The sequence below is a fragment of the Ictalurus punctatus genome, chromosome 14, assembly GCF_001660625.3.
Source record: "Ictalurus punctatus breed USDA103 chromosome 14, Coco_2.0, whole genome shotgun sequence".
NCBI lineage: Eukaryota > Metazoa > Chordata > Actinopteri > Siluriformes > Ictaluridae > Ictalurus > Ictalurus punctatus.
This window is the reverse complement of record NC_030429.2, coordinates 15,235,982-15,257,182: the sequence shown is the minus strand read 5'-3', so window position 1 is coordinate 15,257,182 and position 21,201 is coordinate 15,235,982. Positions and strand designations below refer to the sequence as shown.

General features: G+C 37.9%; 1 protein-coding gene across 3 annotated transcripts; it reads left to right on the top strand.

The window, feature by feature from the left end:
- Positions 1-787: 787 nt before the first annotated feature.
- pkp3a (plakophilin 3a) lies at positions 788-19,206 on the top strand. Of its 3 annotated transcripts, XM_017485670.3 has the most exons (14): positions 788-949; positions 2,983-3,190; positions 7,710-7,807; positions 8,048-8,868; positions 10,850-10,973; positions 11,062-11,266; positions 12,672-12,846; positions 13,073-13,190; positions 13,327-13,491; positions 13,720-13,902; positions 14,789-14,942; positions 15,060-15,255; positions 15,408-15,495; positions 17,331-19,206. In XM_017485670.3, the coding sequence occupies exons 1-14, from the start codon at positions 947-949 to the stop codon at positions 17,370-17,372; spliced, it is 2,580 nt and encodes an 859-aa protein (XP_017341159.1). In that variant the 5' UTR covers positions 788-946; the 3' UTR covers positions 17,373-19,206. The 3 variants fall into 3 exon arrangements, with proteins under 3 accessions (XP_017341159.1, XP_017341160.1, XP_017341158.1); XM_017485671.3 differs by lacking the exon at positions 2,983-3,190 and having other exon boundaries at positions 789-949; XM_017485669.3 differs by lacking the exon at positions 788-949 and having other exon boundaries at positions 2,732-3,190.
- The last annotated feature ends 1,995 nt before the right edge of the window (positions 19,207-21,201 follow it).

The window sequence follows — 21,201 nt, the reverse complement described above, 5'->3', positions numbered from 1 at the left end:
AAGTACCCAAGCACTTCTATAAATTTCAGTGATTAAAAATTGGCTTAAAACTCATCCAACATAAAATGTACTAGCCAAAACATTCTTGACTTAATAGACCTTGTAAAAGTATAGATTTTTAACTTAAAATGTAGAATTTTGTACACACATATGTCATAGGTCATTCATAAAAATATCCCTAAATACAATGGACTTCAATTGACCAGTTGACCACTTTTTACTGTGCATCCTTAGTATATAATGAATTAAGCAAATTTCAGCTAAAGTCATCAAATTAGCAATTTATCACTGTTAGTGAGTGGAACATACTGTACAGTAATGAGTACATCAAGGTGGCACAGCATTCTTTAAGATACATTCATAGCTGCCCTCCTTTCCCTTAAGGCATTATGTATGCTGACTAAGGTGTATAGACAGCTCCAAATTCGTGTCAAGTGTCATCTTTAGCCGCACATATTAGCTTAACATAATCCTACAATTCAGATAACTGTTAGTAGAGCAAAATGGCATGACATGTTCATTTATGCTTCCTTTCATTTTCAACTTGTTCAAGTGCCATTTACTGATGACTACTTTTAACATCTGTCGAATTTGTGATGTTGAATGAGTCAAATGGTGCTGTAGACATGTAATATGTGAAGCTGAGGTAAAGGTGGCTCCAGTCCACTAACACACCCCAAACTGTTACTCCTTCACACCTACTTTGAGTCATCCCTTTCTCCTCACCTGTCTGCCTGTCTCTCGATTATCCTATTTCTTCAATAATTAAAGTGAATGCATGCTTTCACTAGGGAGTTGCCTGTGCCTATATGTTGTGCACTCCCAGAATCATAATCAGATCAAGTAACATTTAGAAGAGGACTCTTCCTCTCAGAGCAGAAACAGTGAGACAGAACCTGTGTTGCATAAGTGGATTTTATCTCTTGCCATACAATATTGTGTTTTAATGGTGAGTAGATGAACTTTGTCAAATATTCTAAATTTTCAGTTGTTTGTTGAATTGTATTGTGCTTGCATTGCTTTTGTGCCATTACAAACCTGTGTGACAGAATAGCAGGAGTAATGGATGTATTAGGTATATTTATTCATTCAATTGACAATCAAATACAAAGAAAGTTCCAAATGTAAGGTGCATACTGGATTCTGAAATTATGAACACAGTAGTTTCCAATATCAGTGAAAGAATCTGATAAGACTTTATAAAGCTCCTTAGATTAATTCTCTAAATCTGATGTGGTTGCTAAATGTTATTTTTTATATATATTCTGAAATATCTATGTGTTTCCAAACTATGAGACCATGAGGGAGTGCTTATGTGATTTTTTTAATATTGTTTATATTTGTTTAGTTTCCATGATAGTTGAAAACAAACATGCACTGTAGACAACAGTTGGTTTAAAAGATATGTCGATGCAGGAACAAAAACTGTTAGTTCCGTTGCTAGGCACAGAAGCGACAACAGCCATAAATGGAGACAAAAATGCAACAAGCCAGCCACACCTATCAGTACTCTCTTCAGCCTTCATCAAGATTGTCAAAATATATAAACACTGACTAGTTATGAGCTATTTATTTGTCTGTCAGTGACAGTTTCACTTCTGAAACTTCCAAATCATGTACTTTTTAAAGTTTCTGGCTGGATCAAGTACAACAGTAACACTTTTTGTATTAGGCTACCACACAAAAGCTGTAGATGGAAAACCTATAATGGTACTACAAAGGGTTTCTAGCTGTTTACCAACAAAATCTGTGATAAAAACATATGTGTTTAGTTCCTATTTTCCACAACAGGTGTACAAGGTGTACATTTACTATAGTTGTCCTCATGCCTGGGATTTTTAGAACAGGCTGTAGTAAAATAAATGAAGAGAAAGAAGAGACAATCCAGCCATTTTATGCCATATTTATATATTCTTATATTCCGTAGTGTCATAGATTCCTTTTGAAATCAATAGTGCAATAATAATATAAGAAATATGATGCATAATCTTTTATGTTTAAGTGCATTGTTTATGTAGTTAATAACAATTGATTTTCTGTTTTAGATTTGTATAGAGGTGGAAATCATTTTCATGTGAATATGTGGATATTTACCAACATCTGTTGAATAAGAGAGCTTTTTTCTTCTTTTTTTTTACACTACCGCAAAGTACAATTTTAGCCCTAGTTCAATTTTAAACCATTCTCCCTCCATGACCACCACATTTGTCCAGATTTTTATTAAAAACAATCATCCTGATAAGTTACAAAATATTTTAGTAGACACATAAATGATTATAATATACAGTATGTGTAATTTCTTGGTCAAGTAGACACAATGAGCTATCTAAAATGAGAATGAGATATAATGGGGGTGGGGGATAAAAAACAAACTTTTGCTGATATCTTTGCAGCGGAAATTTGCGTGTGACATAGTTTAGTTCATTTCTGTTTAGAGGATCATGTCAAGGATGTGCACAGTGATCAAACCTGTCTGATCTTCCCGTTTTGTGGTGAGACATTTGGTCCACACACACACACACACACACACACACACACAGGCTACATAGCCTATGTGTTATTGTCTCTGCCTTGATTACAATATGTGCACTAGTCACAAATTTATACTTACAGGAATCTAATCTAAACATCTGCACAGGCAGAAACAGGTCCTCGCTTTAGTTTAACCTGGATCAGGTAACGTGTGAGTCAGCCACAGACTCCACCCATTCTTCTATTCTACCTGCGACATACACACGTCTCTGTATATCTGTTAGAGCAAAGTTCACTTCAGCTGTTCTGTCGTCGGTTTCGTTGGCATTACCATAGTCAGGAAAGTTTCACAAATGCTGAATTAACGCGTTACGACACACCGATAGGACTCGTCGCGTTTCGCTTGTGTAGTTTATTTTGTCTCTACACTTCGCTCTCGGTACGGTTACTGAGTTGGACGGATTCGCCATGAGCGTGGTATCTGAGGGTGTCTTTCTCTCGGCTCTGCAGCCAAACAGCTCCAAAGTGAGTACGTATGCCGTGCCGTCGGAGACTCAGCTCCCGCACGGCGGCGCGTACTTGGACGAGTCAACGCGAGTCAAGCGCGTGCAGCAGCAGGTGGCCCAGAGACTAGCCGAGAAATCCACCTTGCCCCGGCGGAGCACCTCCACGTCCACCTCCGCGCAGTACGCCTCCTCCGCGCAGTACCCCACCTCAGGTGTGTCACCGTCTACCTGCTCCCAGCCCTGAAACGCCCTTTCTTTATACACTTTTACTTGTTATTCACTAATATATCTGTATGTAGACTATCATAACCTAATTCTGCTAACTTTAACTACAGTAACTTCTCTCCGGTCTGTGAGCGGTTGTTTGGACTGTTCTTAGCTGGATAGTAATTTTGCTACCTGACATATTCGACCTTAAATGTTGTGTTCTGTTGTGTAATTGACAACAAATAGTCGTGAGATAACCAAAAGTCACATTCATACGTCGCCGGTTTCTCTCCCTGATGTCTGTAATAAATTATTTGCGCGTCTGTGACAGCAGCGAGTTAATGCGGAAATTTTCAACAGGTTTCTAATCCAACAAACCCGGATGTTTGCGAGATAAAAGCCATGAACGTATTTATAAACCACTACAAGGTGTATTATATTGTGCCGCACTCGACTGTAAAGTATACACGTTGATATTCATTATAATAACCCATTAAATCTAACAGGATTTGTGTGGTTCATTTCTCTGACTTCTCTTTTTCTGGCTGGACTAACATATTAATCGTTCTAGCCTATGTGTTGTGTTGATTCATGGATGTCTCGCTTGTGCATTGTATGTGCTGTTATATAATCCTTGACTTTCACAGCTATACATGCTCTTATGTTGTACTTTTTTCATAGTACAAACAGAATAATGTATACATAATAGCCTATATAATACTTATGTATACATGAGTACATAATGTATGTACTTTTTTCATTGTACATACATTTTTTTTTTTTTTAAGCACTCTCTTCGGGCTAAATATGGCTTATTTATCGTTGTAGTTCTGTTTACTATTTAATAAAGGACTGTGAGACCAACAAATTATGCATAAAGTTTGGAATCACCCCATGTACACACCAACAGTCCCAACAAGTAGGTCTAAATTTGACCTGGCATCTGTAATACGCAAACATTTCCCAAGGTATGTGACACAAGAATGAAGAATAGCACTGCACTCAGAATAAATGGCTTGCAGTGATATGAAACAACTTGCTGTTAAAGCTAATTGTGATGTCTGACTGTGGAATGGAATATAAGGATAGTTTTCATGGGTTTTAGGGTTGAGTGGTATTTGTATGACAATGGCAAATGTTTTTATTGAAACTAGGCATGAAACTACACACTTTGGTGGTGTCTGTTTTAATAGGCACTTGCGTGAGTTCAACCTTCCTGTCTGCTGGCTGAACACACACGCACACACACGCGCGCGCACACACACACACACACACACACACACACACACACACACACACATTGAACTAATGTTGAACAGGCTGAAACAGGCATAGTTCATCTGTAGCCATTTCTTTGGTATTTTTGAACTTAGACGGGCAAGTGAATGGGGGACGGAGTTAAGGCGCACATACCTTGTGATTGGTTTATTTTTCTTTGTCACCTCTCAAAGGACCTAAATTGCACAGACTGAAAACTGGACAAAGTGCTTAGTACAATAAACTCTCTATCTCGAATAACAAGTGTGCTTTCATCTGTACGTTTTCTAAGCAGCAAATCAGACCTCAAGGTGTTATCTTTTATTTAGATTTTTTTTTTCATTTTGAGAATGAAGTGTGTGATGTATGTTCAAGGCTAATGAAAGCTTAGGTAAAGGGTAAGCAGTATATTAAGACTACATAACATTTTGGCAGGCAAAATACTACTGTGAGTTATTCTATGTGTATTTGCAACATGTATCTAGCAGTATTTCAAGAGATTTCAACCAGTAAGGCAGACAAAATACTGAAAATGCATGCAAGTCTAGTATTTAGAATTACTTGGTTAATGTCATATGAATGACAGATGTGATTAGCTGTGGAGTTTTTGTTTTTATGAAAGGGTACTGTAATTGTTCTCGGGTTAAACTTTCAGTCTTAATAGGTGGACAGTGGCTGCCATGATCTAGTATAGTACAAGCTTTAGGAGCTTACGCTGAGCCTTGACAAGTCAGAACAGCCTCACATTTCTCGGCCTTTAGCCAAAATCAAGAAACACATACTTCGAATCGGAAAATGCTGTTGTACAAGGTAACCTAGTCTCAAAAGTGAAATGCCAAGAGTATGTTTCAGGTGAAAGAGACATTTTATTTAGCTGAATTTTTGCAGGTCAATTCAATTCAGTTTTATTTGTATACTGCTTTATACAATTGAGATTGTCACAAAGCAGCTTTACGGAAACATATAAATTTCCAATCTAAATTTTAAATTGATAATTGTGTCCCTAATGAGCAAGCCAGAGGCGACAGTGATGGTGGCAAGGAAAATCTCCCCGAGATATGAGGAAGAAACCTTGAGAGGAACCAGACTCAAAAGGGAACCCATCCTCATCTGGGTAACACAGCCTAGTGTAATTATAAATAAATCCATTCTCTAACTGTGTGCTACATGATACAACAAAAGTGCAGCAGTGTAATGAGGGGATTCACCACAGTCTCAACATGAAGTCTATTCTGCTGAACGCATGCGCTGTCTGCTGATGGAGACCCGGGTGCAAACAGACACAGCACTAAAACGGCCCGCATCAGTTGCAGTCCAATGCCATCTTGAAAACTTCAAAGTGTCCCTACACTGTCCATATGTGGCCATCCTCAGCCACAGTGACTGGCCTCCAAGCGACGAGAACTCCCGAAGCAGGGCACCAGGACAGTTTAGGCCGGCCCGGAGAGCAAAACGGTTCAGACCCACTGATATCCCAGGAGTGACACATGTAGAGTGTTGGTATCATCCAAAGTCTTCGCAGGTGTTGGCAACATCTCGAAACTTCGTAGAGGCTGGTTCTGAGCTGGAGCTGGCAGATTCACTGATTACCTCGGGACAGGCATCACAAGGTAGAAACAGGAAATAAATGGAGAAGGATTAGCGTGGCTGCTGTCCAATAAATTTCAGGCAGAGATAACCAGGTTCAATTATCATTTTATCAGAGATGACTGCATAAAAAGGTTATGAGATGTGTTATGTGAATGCTAGGTTAAAGAAAGGTGTTCTTAATCTTGATTTAAACTGAGAGAGTGTGTCTGAACCTCGAACATTATCAGGAAGGCTATTCCATTGTTTAGGAGCTAAATGTGAAAAAGCTCTACCTCCTTTGGTAGACTGTGATATCCTCGGTATTATCAAAAGTTCAGAGTTTTGCGACCTTAAAGAGCGTGAAGGATTGTAACATGATAGAAGATTGGTTAAATATAAAGGAGCTTGGCCGTTTAGAGCTTTATAGGTGAGTAGCAGTATTTTATAATCTATACGGAACCTAACAGGTAACCATTGTAGAGATGATAAAATTGGGTAATGTGTTCATATTTTCGTGATGTGGTAAGATCTCTAGCAGCTGCATTTTGGACAAACTGTAGGTCAAAATTGATTTTAAACAATTCCATAGGGTTTAAAATGATAAATATCTAGTTTGTCTTTATGCTTAATTCTATATATTTTCAAGGATAGGGAAAAGTAGGGTGTGGCAAGGTGTGGAATGTTATTTATATGTGTGTGTGTGTGTGTGTGTGTGTGTTGAATCTATGTGTTTTGGGTAGGGACAGAAGGAGTGGCTCACAGCTATCAGACCGGTTTTCCACCCCTTCTCCCCTTGCCTACGGTTTGTCAGCCTGTTGCTGACAGCCCCACCTTTACCTCGCCCTACAGAAAGCATTTATTCTCACACTCCCACAAACACACACACACAGTGGATGATAAGGTGGCTTGATCTTTAGATATTTGACTCATGCTGAAATACTACCTGTAGTACTAACAACACTGTAGCACTAATAATTTTTTAATCCAGTACACTGATTGTAGCTAGACCGTGTAGTGCCTGCAGCTGGTGTACACCATACATGTCTTTACTTAGAACTTGGATTGATGTGACAGTAAAGAATAAATAAAGCTGCAGTGAGTTTTTGTTATAGTACAGACCTATGAGGCATAGTGTTAATTAGACCTTATGTGGTTCTGCAGTGGTTCTGGTAGGTTTGTTTGTTTGTTTGTTTGCTTTTTTTTGTAAAACAAATTCCTGTTAGTTTCCTTTATTGTAGTAGTTCTGTGCATGGTAATTCTTTTCATTATCCTCCTAATTCTTCTGATCTTCAAGATAAAGACTGGTTTTGTGTAGCATACATATATTTCATGGAAACCAAATGAAGCACTTCATCCCCTCCTGTGGTCCAAGACGTGATGTTTAGCCTGTAAAAATGTGCTGTGGCTTCTGTATGAATGGTTGTACTAAGCACTTTGTCTAGCTTTCATTTATTTGATTTGAGAGCTGACAAGGGGAAGTAACTTAGTCACAAGGTTATGAGTGTTGTAACCACAGCCATTCTCATACTGGAACCTTACTCATATAGGAACAGGCACGACAACTCCTCATGGCTTTTTTTTTTTTTTTTTTTATGTCATGAATTAACAAAGAGATGCTAATTTGTCTTCGGCAGTCATTTGATTTCTTAAAGGCATCAGTAATAATAATAAATCTCTCTGAATCTCTGTCCATGTTAGAGTACGGTGGTTCTGCTACAATGATGAAGTACCAGACCTTCAATCCTAGCTTCAGTTCAAAGTCCTATATGCACTCCTCCACCACCAGACCAGTAATGGTGAGAATTCCATGTTTGTTATCTTGTCTTCATTTTAGCATTACCTATGACTTGATAAAATGTATTTTCAATTTCAATTTCAATCTGATTAATGTTACATCTGTAATTGTAAAATTAACATGCATCTGTCAGGCTTTGTCTCAATCTAATGTGTTTTGATTTTTTTTTTAATATGACAGATTGATTGTTTATACCGTACTGTATATGGCTGTAATGCTTCTGACGTTTGATCTCCACCAGGCCCACCGTGCATCTCAGCAGTCCAGCAGTGGCTACTCGTCTCGCTCGGCCATGGACTATGGTACTAGATCTCAGATGAGTCGAGGGGCTGCTGGAGGACTGATGTATAACCATGAGGACGTGGGTGGCATGGCAGGAATGGGTAGCATGGCGGGTGGCTACCAAAGCAGCCAGTCTCAGCAGTATCCGATAGGCACAACGATGCGCTCCATGAGCCGTGGGGTTGCTGACGCAGAGACCACATCGCTACACTCACTACGCCTGCACTCCCTGCCTCAACAGCAGGTTACCACTTGGATGGCACGAAATGGCAGTGAGGGAAGCCTGGGATCAGACCAGGAGGCCAACTTTTCACGGCAGGAGGCAGGTTATAACATGAGCAATGGCTATGCAAGCACATATTCACACCCATTCTCTGCCTCGGTCAATGAGTTCAGCTCTGGGACCAGGCAGACTTCAGCGACTCTGCCGACCATAAGCCGTTCCCTCAGCGGAACCCTGGCTCGCAACGGAGGCACTGGAGTCAACATGGGTGAGGAGGCCTATATGCGCCAAACTTTCAAAGGCCCCTCACAGCGCACCATCAACAGGATCACCCAGAATCGCCAGAGTCGCTACTCTGTGTCAGCGGGGAGTATGCAGGGAGGAAGCAGTACAGGGGGCTTTGTGATTGGTGGAAATGGCTCCCAGGGTAACCTGACTATGATGAAGCAGGGGAGGATATCTCGTGCGCCCTCCATGAGGAGTGTGATCAGTGTGGGCAAAGGCAAAGATGTCTTTGATGGCATGGATATGACGGGCAGCATGGGAAATCTGAGCGGGTGAGACACACACAGACGCACACACACACTTACACACACACACACACACACACACACACACACACACACACACACACACACAAGTGCAAGCTATGTTCAGTTTTGCCCATGCTTGAATACTTTTAGAAAGATAGTCTTTAGTTAAGGTTCTCATCCTATCTTGTCACTCTTCATACTTTATGTAGCTACACAATGCAGTTTACCAAGGAATTATGGAACGTTTAGGTTGGGATTCATGACACGCTAGTCACCTATGTTACTGGGTAAAAGGGCCTTCTTCTGAGCATGTACAAGCATTATAAGATCTTTACCTTCCACAGTACTGTGGCACACTGCAATAGCCGCCACATAAACCTTCATCATAGATTGGGACATTTCACTGTCTAGCTGACCCTGTAGGAAAGCAAGGAACCAGTACTTCAGATACTGTGCAGTGCACTGGATCCAGTAACGCACACTACAGGGCTCTTGCTTTCAGGAGTGTGTCTAGGACTGCAGGGTTGCAGTTATCAATCTGCTTTTAACTAAGAGGGGGCAAACCCACAGGCACAGCTAACCATTTGGAGCTGCCATGGAATTCTGTCAACTTTCCTGGGCATATGAACTGTCTTGACTATGCGTTCACTGCATCATTTTGCAAATGTATTGCTCTCAGTGAGGCCAACCATTGGGTCCACCCACCTGAAATGTTTTTGTGCAAGTTGGAGAGTGCCATCCATCCGCTTGCACCCTAGTGATTAATGTATTTTACTGTCACAACATTTTCCGAATAGACCTGCAGGTGACAATGTCTCAGAACCAGTAGCCAGAAGCTGAGGGCAGATAGACTGCCCTCAGTTCCTGCTGGTTGATGTGTTCTACTCTCACAATGGGACTCCACACACCTCCTGTGCCTCTATGGCAACACAATGCCCCCAGCCAGTGAGAGAGGCATCAGTGATAATTGTCTCCCTCCAATGGAGAACTGCTCCAAGGCAGACCCCTTTAGTGATAAAAGCTTCACTTCTCCAGCGAGTTAGAGCTGTTACACAGATGGTGCGTATCAGGTCCAGCGTGTATGGAATGAGAAGGAAAAGGGAACAATGGTCGCATGACAACAGAATTTATATTAAATACTACATCATACTGTCACTCATACTGTCACTGTTAATTTGTTGAAGATCTTAGCAGCCAGGTGTTTTTACTGCCCCGGGCAGTTAGGAGGGGTAAAATAGAATTCAGAAACAAAATTAATTAAACACAACTGTCCCAATGTAATTTTCTACTACTCAAAATATAACATACTAGTTCAGTGGGTGCAAACACCTTGCATAAAAATAGGTATAGCTTCCTCTTATATAAATCTGATAAAAATTGTAAAATAATAAATAATAAAGTCTCAAAGATGTTATATTTCTTGAGAAAACACTAGGAAAAAACAAAGACTTTTTAGTGGATATGGACAAAATTCAACGAGGACATACAGCCTTTAAACATGTCTAACAGGTTATTTACAAGGTAATGAACTTTACAAATTCACTTTCACTCACCTAGCTGGACTGAGTGTGTTTGATGTCAATGTGCGTGTGTGTGTGTGTGTGTGTGTGTGTATGTGTGTGTGTGTCTGTGAAGAGTGAGACTCCAGGCAGGCACACCCAAACCAGTCCAACCGATTCACAATCAGAACACCCTGAGAAAAACATACTTTCTACAATGTCACCCACATGCTGAAACATACGCACAAATTTACACTTGCATGCACACACACACACACACACACACACACACACACACACACACACACACACACTAGTTTAAGATGATTATAAAAGTTATAAGTTAAAAAAAGTTATAAAAGTAAATGTTAGAAAAATTAATCCCTCTCTCTCTCTCTCTCTCTCTCTCTCTCTCTCTCTCTCTCTCTCTCTCTCTCTATATATATATATATATATATATATATATATATATATATATATATATATATATATATAATGTCACACAGGCTGGGTTCCCTGGATATGACAACTGCCTTGAACTACCTTGAGTCATCTGACAAAGACCAGCAGGCGCTTGGAGCTGCTTACATCCAACATGAGTGCTACCACAACAAAGATGCCAAGAAACAAGTAAGAGCTGGTGAATTATATTACCAGCCTAATGAAGTAGCAAAAGTACTATAATGTGCTGAATACTCATTTTTAATGTCTCTCTCAGGTGAACCAGTTGAAAGGCATACCCCTACTGGTTCAGTTGTTTAACAGTGAGTCACAGAGGGTGCAACAATATGCCACTGGAGCAGCCAGGAACCTAATCTATGAAAACATGGAAAACAAAGTGGCTCTCATCGAAGCTGGAGGAATCCCTAAGCTTATGCAAGCCCTGAAAGAACCAGATGATGAACTCCAAAAGAACATCACTGGTAAACATTTGTTATCTTAGGGATTAATCAGCACTGTAACTAATAAAAATTAGCTCATATTTTGCTCACTTATTGATTGTGAATTAATTACAAGATCACTGATCTTACACATGCGTTGAGATATTTGATCTTTAATTTGATGTGAGAAACTGAATATGGTTGGATTTGGGAAATGGGAATTTCCCATTTTGGGGATAGCTTATCTTGAATCAGAAAATTAAAAAAAAAATCAATCAGCTACTGTGTGAACCTGTGTTTAGCTGTTTGCCATTGTGCACAGCTATCACAAAGTTGGCCTTGGGCAGCATTGGTAAAGGTTGGACTTTACTATGGGTGTGGTGAGGTAGACACAGTGATAAGTTATATAACTTTAAAATCATACATAACACAACCATATTTGTAATAAACTGTAATCCTCAACAGAGTGGCGCTGGGTACCATAGGTCAATTTGTAAATCCATGTATGCATTTTATTTTCCGCATACATGATGTGGTGAAAACTTTTTATTATTATTATTAAAGTATTATAACTTTATAATACTAATTATGTGGTGTTTAAAGTTTTTTTTTAAGGAATAAATCAGTTCGTGCAGGTTTTTTTGTGTGTGAGTGTGCAAGTGTCTGTGTGTATGTGTGTGTATCTGTGTGTATGTGTCTCTTGTGTGTGTGTGTGCGCATGCATGTGTGTACTTATGCGTGTGTATGCATGTGTGTGCATGTGTGTGTGCACGTGTGTGTGTTTTCTGGGGCGTTGGCAGTACTCTCCCAGTGAAAGGGTGCTGACTGGTAAGCAGTGTTGTCTTGACTTGTTTGTGTGAATCTATGAGGCCCATGAGTCAGGCACTTGCTACTGTGTACTTGCCCGTGTACTGTGTGAATAAGATTCACAGTTGGCAGTGGTCCAGTAGTTAAGTTTCTTCAGAATAACTGATTTTATGCACTGTGCACATGACGGCCTCATCTCTCTTTTCTCTACAGAGTAATTATGGTCAAAGTTCTTAGCAAACAGCTCAATAAAATAACCAGAAAAGACAGGGCCATTTTCAGTTGCAGTAGATGGCCCCATATGTTTCTGAAAGGGTTCAAGTTAAAACATTGTGTAATCCAAAATCCCTCTTACATGTCCATGAAATAGAAATCCTATGTTACAGGGTTTGGTTTTGTTTTTATAACAAAGATTGTACAGAAATTCTAGACAAGCTTTGATCTCTACAATTACAGATAATTCTGTGCTATAAAGTGAATACCTCAGTCTTGTGAATACAAGGTTGCATATTACAGTAATTGTGTGGTTTTAGTTGCTTTTTGTATGTTTGCACTCATTATCTTAAGGTGATACAATACAATAACATCTTTACTCTTATGTCTCCCACCTCTCTCTCTCTCTCGCTCTCTCTCTCTGCAGGAATTCTGTGGAATCTCTCCTCTAAAGACAACCTGAAAGAGAAGTTGGCGAGGGAGACACTTCCAAAGCTGACTGAAGATATACTGATTCCTCTCTCAGGCACTGGAGAAAGAGAAATAATCGAGCACAATGATTCAGAGGCAGACATTTTCTTCAATACTACCGGATGCCTCAGGTGCACTCACACTCATGCATATGCAAAACAATCGTTAACCCTGTAGTCTTAAAAATAAAATGACGGGAATTACACATAATTCTAACATGTACCAAGGCGTAATTCTCACCCTGTCTAATTTTCCTGTCTATGTTCTTTTATCTGTGTTTACATACCCCCCTAATATCCATGACTGCAAAAGATACACATGCCTTCTCACTAACTGTCCTGTCCTGTTTCACTGCAGGAACCTAAGTTCGATAAACACAGTGACCCGTCAGCAGATGAGGGATACTCCTGGACTAATTGAGGCCTTGGTGGGCTACATTCAGAAAGCAATGGATGACACTAGAGTAGAGCAGAAGGTCAGCTAAGTGTACAGGACAAGCATGCCAGCATAAATTATGTCTTACATGTTTTATCCAAATGCATTCCAAAAAATTTTTATTTGTGTATTTTTATGTAAAGACATTATATTAATGGACACACATTGTGTGGCAGGGAGTGGAGAATGCTGTGTGTGTGCTGAGGAACTTGTCCTATCAGCTGTACGATGAGATTCCCCCCTCAGTCTTGATGCGCTTGGAGGGCACCAGTCGAAATCAGGTCTCCTCTCGAGGAGAGCCCATCGGCTGCTTCACTCCACAGAGCAAGAAAGTAAAAGGCGTAAGTGACATTTCTAAATTTTCCCTTAGAGATATAGTACATGTATCGTTTTGTCTCCATTTTATTCTCAACTGGATGTGGACGACTTTATAAAATACTCTTTCATAATGTTTAATTATTACATTCCATTTCCAGTTTGTTTCTGTGCTAGAGACATCAGTAATCAGTAACTCTATCACCTGCACTTTGGTGTCATTTTTGACATCTTTCTTTTTCCCTGACACTCAGAGTCAGAATCATGACCTGTCTACGTTTACCGAGGTGACCCGGGTGCCTAGGGGATGTGAGTGGTTGTGGCACCCTAAGGTGGTAGGCCTTTATCAAACTGTCCTTACCCGCTGTGAAACAAACAGTACTACACGAGAGGCTGCAGCTGGAGCTCTGCAGAACATTACTGCTGGAGACAGAAGGGTAAGACAGTATATTGCATAATATTCCACAGAACTGAAAATGGAATTCCATGTAAACACAGAATTATATGGAATTGGGACTAATTTTCTTAACATAGGACTTCATAAAAAGTTCTTCAAAGTCTGGATATCATCAGTGATCCAGTTAGTTCAACTGTGCAAACAGAAAATAATCTTCAGTAGATAGACATTTCAAAATTAGCTTCTCATGGCAGATTATATTTCAGCTTGTATTTTTTCAAAAATAGCTTATAGTTTTGCTATCTCTATTAAGTGTCATGGCTTATATATTAATCACATCCTAAATGTCTAAGGATTTTTACCATACCATATTGCACATGAGCTTCTTTAGCAGTACCAGCATAAACTAAGCTGAAATAAACCAATAATATTGGTCTGTTATTGCATTTTAAACATTCCAGGTCAAAGAGTTTTGTAAATATTTAGCTAATATGCAGGGCTACATAATGCAGATTTAGGTCATGTTCTTTTCACTAATTTGTCATGTAACAGTACTCTTTTGTAATGTGTATGTTGTAGATTAGTAACCACTTATGCTACAACTAAGCTTAGCCACATCTTACCCCTCAAGCATTTTTTGGTTTGGTTCTGTAGTAAGTCTACCTCATGTCAAATCAACAGCTAACCAAAACATCAAAACCATGAATAAATAAATAAATGCCAGTCATGCAGAACCACAACAACTATTACAAATAAGATTTTCTTGGAATAGTATTGCATGTATTAATAATGTGAAATATTTACTACAAGATATGTAATCTTGTTATATGAACCTTTCTTTTTTTGTTAACATTATTAGGTATTTCTGGCAGTTTATATAATCCAGACATCCTCTCCTCTTTTTTTTTTAATTTAAATGCAATTAGTGGCCATCCATCCTGAGTCGTGTTGCCTTAGAGCAGGAGCATATATTGCCTGTGATTCTGGATAAGCTGAAGACAACCAACGATCTAGAACTTCGTTCTCTCACTGGCTTCCTCAGGAACCTGTCCCGTCACTCCAGAGACAAAAACAGCCTGGGTGAGTACAGGTGTCATTCTTATAATCTAATGAGAAGTAGAAAAATCTGTAAAAATAAAAAGACTGAAGTATACAGCATTCATAAAAGAGCCCTTTTTGCTATTTGTCCTATCTTAGCCCCTAAGGTGGTGTCACATTTAGTGACGATATTGCCAGCTGATGGCACTCAGAAGCTCCCTTCCCCTGATGTGGTTATAAATATCTGTGGCGCACTTAACAACCTTGTAAGCTGTAGTGAGGTAGCTGCACGAGATATAGCCTTCTTTGATGGACTGCCCAAGTTGGTGGGCATCAGGAACTCTCACGATAACAGGTATGAGGCCCTCACTGACTTGTAACAGAAAGAATCTGCTACTGTGTAAGAGAACAGCAGGCTTGAAAGCTGTCCATGTTTGATACACTCTTGAACCATTCAATTTACAACACTTAAAAAAAAATAAAATAATGCTTCCTTTTTCATTTCAGTTCAGGCAAACAGAAGCAATCCAAAGCAGCAGCTACGGTCCTTTGCAACATGTTCCAATATAAAAAACTACACAAAGATTACAAAAAGGTAATTCATAGATGTATATATTAGATTCATTCACTTTGAACCCGAATACAGACTTGAATTGGTACTATACAATTTGGACACTTTATTTATTTATTTGTTTGTTTGTTTGTTTGTTTTGATTATTGCTATTTTCCGCATTCTTGAATACTACTACTACCACTAGTACTACTACAATACTACTATGACTACTATGACTACTAACCTTTAACTACATTAAGGAACTTTCATTAAATTCATTTTATGAATATACATTAAAAATCATAAGGTACGTTAATGAAATAATTTGCAAGTGTCAATAAAATAACTACAAATCAATAAAAATACAACAAATCATTAAAAAAATTAATTCATAAAATAAAAGACAATAATCATGGATAAATATTATCTGGATTTAAAAACAGCTGGCTTTTATTTTGTTTTTTTGCTTAAACATTATTCCAGAGTGAAATAAGTAAATTCTACCAGCTGAGATGCAACTAATTCTGAGGATTAACAGCAAGCATGCCTCATCCCAGTTAAGTGATTGGGATGGGCTATAGTGATTCAGGAATGAAATAGGCAGCCAGTATAGCTAGCATAAGACACGGGTAATGTGTCCTGATTTTCTTGACCTGGTAAGGAGCCAGGCTTCTTATTTCTGAACATGCTGAAGCTTACTTAAAGAGCCTACAGGGCTGACAGCCAGAAATGCCTTGCAGTAATACAATAATAGTAGACAACCAGACTATCATCTAATATTCAAAGTAGCTTTGTTGACACCTTTGTACATTGTTGGAAAGTCTTTCAAAGTCTTTCACTACTGTTATTATATAAACAGGTATTTAAAAAAATTGTAAAACAATGCAATAGTGAGCCTCATGTGCATAAAGCATAGTAAATATACATATTGGTGGTGTGGATTTCTAGCTGCAGTTGTTCAAAATTCTACTCTTGCTTTCACAGAACTATGCTGTAGTACCAACCTGTCACGTTTGCCCTGTTAGTAACATGGGGCTTCTAAAAACTTTCAACTGGAAAAACTCATCCCTGAGAGAGTAACATGTTTTGGGAAAAACCGTGTGTCAGAGTTTACTGTAAAACATATTTTAGACACGTTTCCCCACCCTGCCCTGTAGTCATTTTCCAGTTTTACAAAGACACACACACTGTCTCTCACACACACACTCACACACACACACACACACACACACACACACACACACACACACACACACACATACAGACACACATACACACGCGCATACACACACACACACACATACACACACACACACTAAAAGCACAGGGCGTGTCCAAATGTGGTTGTGCTTTATCAAGTATAGGTGCAGTTAAAGCCCAGACCTGTCAGGTGATTTCCTCAAGCAGCGTGTCCCAACACACCACAGAATGACTCCATTTCACAAACCTGCCTTTGTTAGTATAAAACAAAAATCTAAAAAATGAGTGACTATGCAGGGACGAAGCAAGAACGAATATTACTATCTTAACATCTACCTCACTACTATAAAGGACTAATAAGTACTGGATAATAATAATAAAGTAATGGTATATTACATTAAGTAATGGTTTATTACAATAATAAAGTAATGGTTCATTATGAAGTTCATTATGAATTAAGCTTATTAATTAATTAATTAATTAATTTAAGTTAAAGTCATAAGTGAAATGATTAACATTCCATATAAGACTTTTTGCTGTGATATTGTTGAGCGCAGTTGTGTTCTACCGTGAAACATAAATGAATGTGCTTTTTATTTTGTGCTTTTGTAACACCAAATAATCACTACACTGGCTTTACATTTACTTATGAGCCTTTTTCTTTTTGTTCTTTACAGAAAGGATTCCAGAAAGAGGATTTTACAGAGTTGAGCTTCTAAATAAAGACTGGGACTGTGTGGATGTAATTGCATGCATGTAAATAAGGAATGGAAAGAAAAAAGAACAGTAACTCATAGCTGAATATTTCAGCTGTGAGATTTGGCTAGTGCAACACAATCTGCCCTTGAACACAGGAAGGGTACACCTGGAAATCAACAGTGCAATTCAACAAAGTATGTTGTTCATGATATCGGACTTGATTGATGGAGGTTGCACCTTAATTAAATTCCTATAGAGCTAAGTTTGTTTTTAATCTTCAGGGATTTTTGGCCACTGTCTTTTCTGGCCAATCTCAGCAGTGTGCAGCAAGATTATTGACTGTTGTGTATGTGTCTGTTTTCCCAATGTCATGGGCATTGCCCATTCTTATCATATGGTAGTTCATGGGATTCATTTCTTTTTATATTTTTGAATTGTAAACTACTGTGACAGGTTTTCTCCCCTTAAACATCAATACTGTTATCTGGAGGAGATGGTTGTGGGATTTAACAAAAATGTGAGCAGGATGCTAAATATTTCTAGAAAGCACCATATACATACACTATTCTGTTTTTCAGCATTGCCATATTATTTTGTTAATGGGTCTGTATTGTTATATTGAGCCTATTAGTAAAAAGTTATGTCTCAATTCTTGCTCTGTATATAATGGTTAAAACCATAAACAATTTACTTTACTATCTAGTACCGGAATTTTTGCCAAATAGTTAGGGTAGCCTCAAATTAATGTCTAGCACTTATATCTAGCACTAAATGGCATTTTACTTGGTATGTCAGCCATTGAGAAAAAATTAAATGACAGGTGCAAACATTTGTAAGCTTTACACAGTCTTTTGCCATTCTAGAACATCATGAGGATATTGATTTTACCCTGCAGCTCACTGAATTTCCAAGTGTAAATGCACAGCTTACAGAAAAGGCATTGAGACATAGCTACTAAGTAGGCTAAACTTAGCAGAATATAAGTCTTGTTCTAGCACCTGGTAACTGATGTATTGTCGTGGTGTTGTATTAAAACCTGGTATAGTAAAAATCAATATGAATGTAAATTGTTGCTCATTGTTTCCATGAAAACAGCTATTGGGTCATGCTTGGGTCAACATGTGATTATTTTATTTTATTTTTTTTAATTAGCAACATAAATAGCTATAAATCGATTTTACATAATACAATTAATGCAATTTCATACCGTTCTGGGCAAACTGGAAAATGCTTGTTAGTGGTAGGTTAGTTACAATGTATCATACACTAAAGATAATAATGCATCATATTAAATAACTAAATGATACTGCAACTTTCAGCAATATTAACTTGTCTGGAACTTTTCTAGAAAATGATGTTTCATTTAAAGAATTTCTGTTATGAAACCTGAATGTTTGGGGTATATTGGTCGAAGTCTGAGTGTTTATTGAGATTGATGTCTATGAAAAGTACTTTTTTAAATACTTTCTTAAATCTTTATATTGTAATGTTTTTTTATTCTGGGAAATTTATATCAGTAAAATGACTAGAGTGTTTTCAATTTGCGAAATTCTGTAGTGAGATTTATCAAGGTTAGGACTGCACTGCCTGTTTTATACACAGAGGAAATCCACAGTGTTGAATTAACGCCTATAGTGTTTGTTTGTTTGGTTTTTTTAGGTCCAATTGGACACAAATGAAAACTTTGAAAGAGTTAACTCAACACTCTAGATGTTAATTAACATAGGGGATTTTGCTGTGTAAAATTGTTATAGCTTTGTTCCTGCTCTGTATGGTTCATTTCTCACTTTGCAAGCACATTCTTAATTGTGATCATTCACCTTGTTAAAAACAAATAAAATATGATGTGCTATATTTTTCATTGTACTGAACTTTAATCCTTTAAAAAAAATGATCTTAAATGATCTATCTGTCCTTTTCTCTCCTTTTTCTCGCTCTCTCCTTGCCTTATCTCTGTTGAGTGGGCGTGATGTGGGCCTCATGGCCCTATTTACATACCTGCACTCTGTTCAGACATGAATACTCTGTCTTCTCTATTGTTTTGCCCTGTAGGAGCATAATGCATGTGCTCTCTAAAATTAGCCAAATAATTTCGATAATGTTGATGATGAAATTGAATTTATGCTGTGGAACAATGCTAGTCCTTTGGAAAAGGAGGTATGCTTGAGTGGATGGGGAGTATTGTTGTCTGTTGACATATTGCATTTATTGTGGTCCATGAGGTTCTTTGTCTTTCTCTCAAGCCCTTCTTATTATTTACAGTTGCAGTGAGGTCCTCCAGTCAATGACGTAGTTAGTAATTTGTTCAGCAGTAGAAGTGACGACGGGAAAGTGCTGCACTCACATCAGTTGAGGTTTTATCAGTCACATGTGCTATATCCAAAATTGCACATTACAGTAAAACATATGTAAAAATAGTAAGCCATATTGATAAAAAAAAATTTTTTTAAAAATAGGGCTGTTGATCGTTTTAAAAGAAAGTAACTAATTAGTCAAAAAATTTGTTGATATCGCAACCAATTACTATGACACAAGACTGAAGCTTGTAAAATGGATATTTAAATGTAAAATCACAGGATGAATGTAGAATTAACACAATGGAAGTATATTTACATTCAAGTACTATTCTTCAATAGCATCTTTTAAAAAAAAAAAAAACTTGGAACACAGATTCTCTCCTGTGAACAATATTGTATATGAATATTGTAATAATTTATGATGCAATAGTTTTTGTCTGAGACAATGCAGGAAATCATAGTCTTTTTAGCAAAAGTTATTTGGGTTTTTTTACGTGAGGTTATGGTGAAGTTATTTAGAGTATTTCAGATTATATGGGAAATAAAAAAGAACACATATTTACTGGTATTTTGCTTTCTTGTATATCATCCTGTTCAAGACCCAAAGACAGTTTTATTTGTAACCAATCTGGTGGGAAAATAATATCAACATAGTATCAACAACTGTTTTTTGGTGTTGCAACTTCTTACCTACCAGACACTCTACTTTTGCCTACCCCACCTTTGTTTGACACACCCGTATATCTATGACTAAATTTCCCAAGAGAGATTTTTTCTCAGACACATGTCATATATCTCACTTTCGTCAACCTTGTCTACTGTGCAAATTCTTCAGTGACACATAATGATCTATCTGGTTGATGCACACTTGCACAAAAGATTCCCGCCGGTTGATAACTACTGTTAACTATGACACAGTATTGCATTAGTTGTTTTATGGAGCATATCTATAACACAATCTATTATTGTACCTGTATCTGTTAACCCTTGTAACACTTTAATTTTTATTTTTTTTGCAAACATACATTAAATATACTAAAAAGAATATAAAAATATATAAATATAATTATAATATAAATATATATTTTTTAAATATAAAAAAGAAATATCCTCTCACATTCAACTGTTTTCATTACCAGTAAATTTTTTAACATGTGTAAATATTTGTATTAACATAAAAACATTCAACAACTGAGACATAAACTGAACAAGTTTCATTTGACAAACAGAAATGGAATAAGGAGTCCCGGGGACTGCATGGACTCATGGACTGCACCAGATTTGTCCGTTCTTGCTGTGAGATGTTACTCCACTCTTCCAGGTTATATTCCTGCCATATACACCTAGTGTTCCTGGACAAGGCTCCAGTTTGACCATGACCCTGACTAGGCAGGGTAAAGAGGATGCTGAAGATTTAAGATAATTTATTCAGTTGAACAGTACCTGTATATTTCATATTAGAAACATTATAATGACTGAAATGTCAGCAACAATAAACCCAGTATACTGTAATTAATCTTTATGACCTGATTGAATATCGGTCTCAATAATG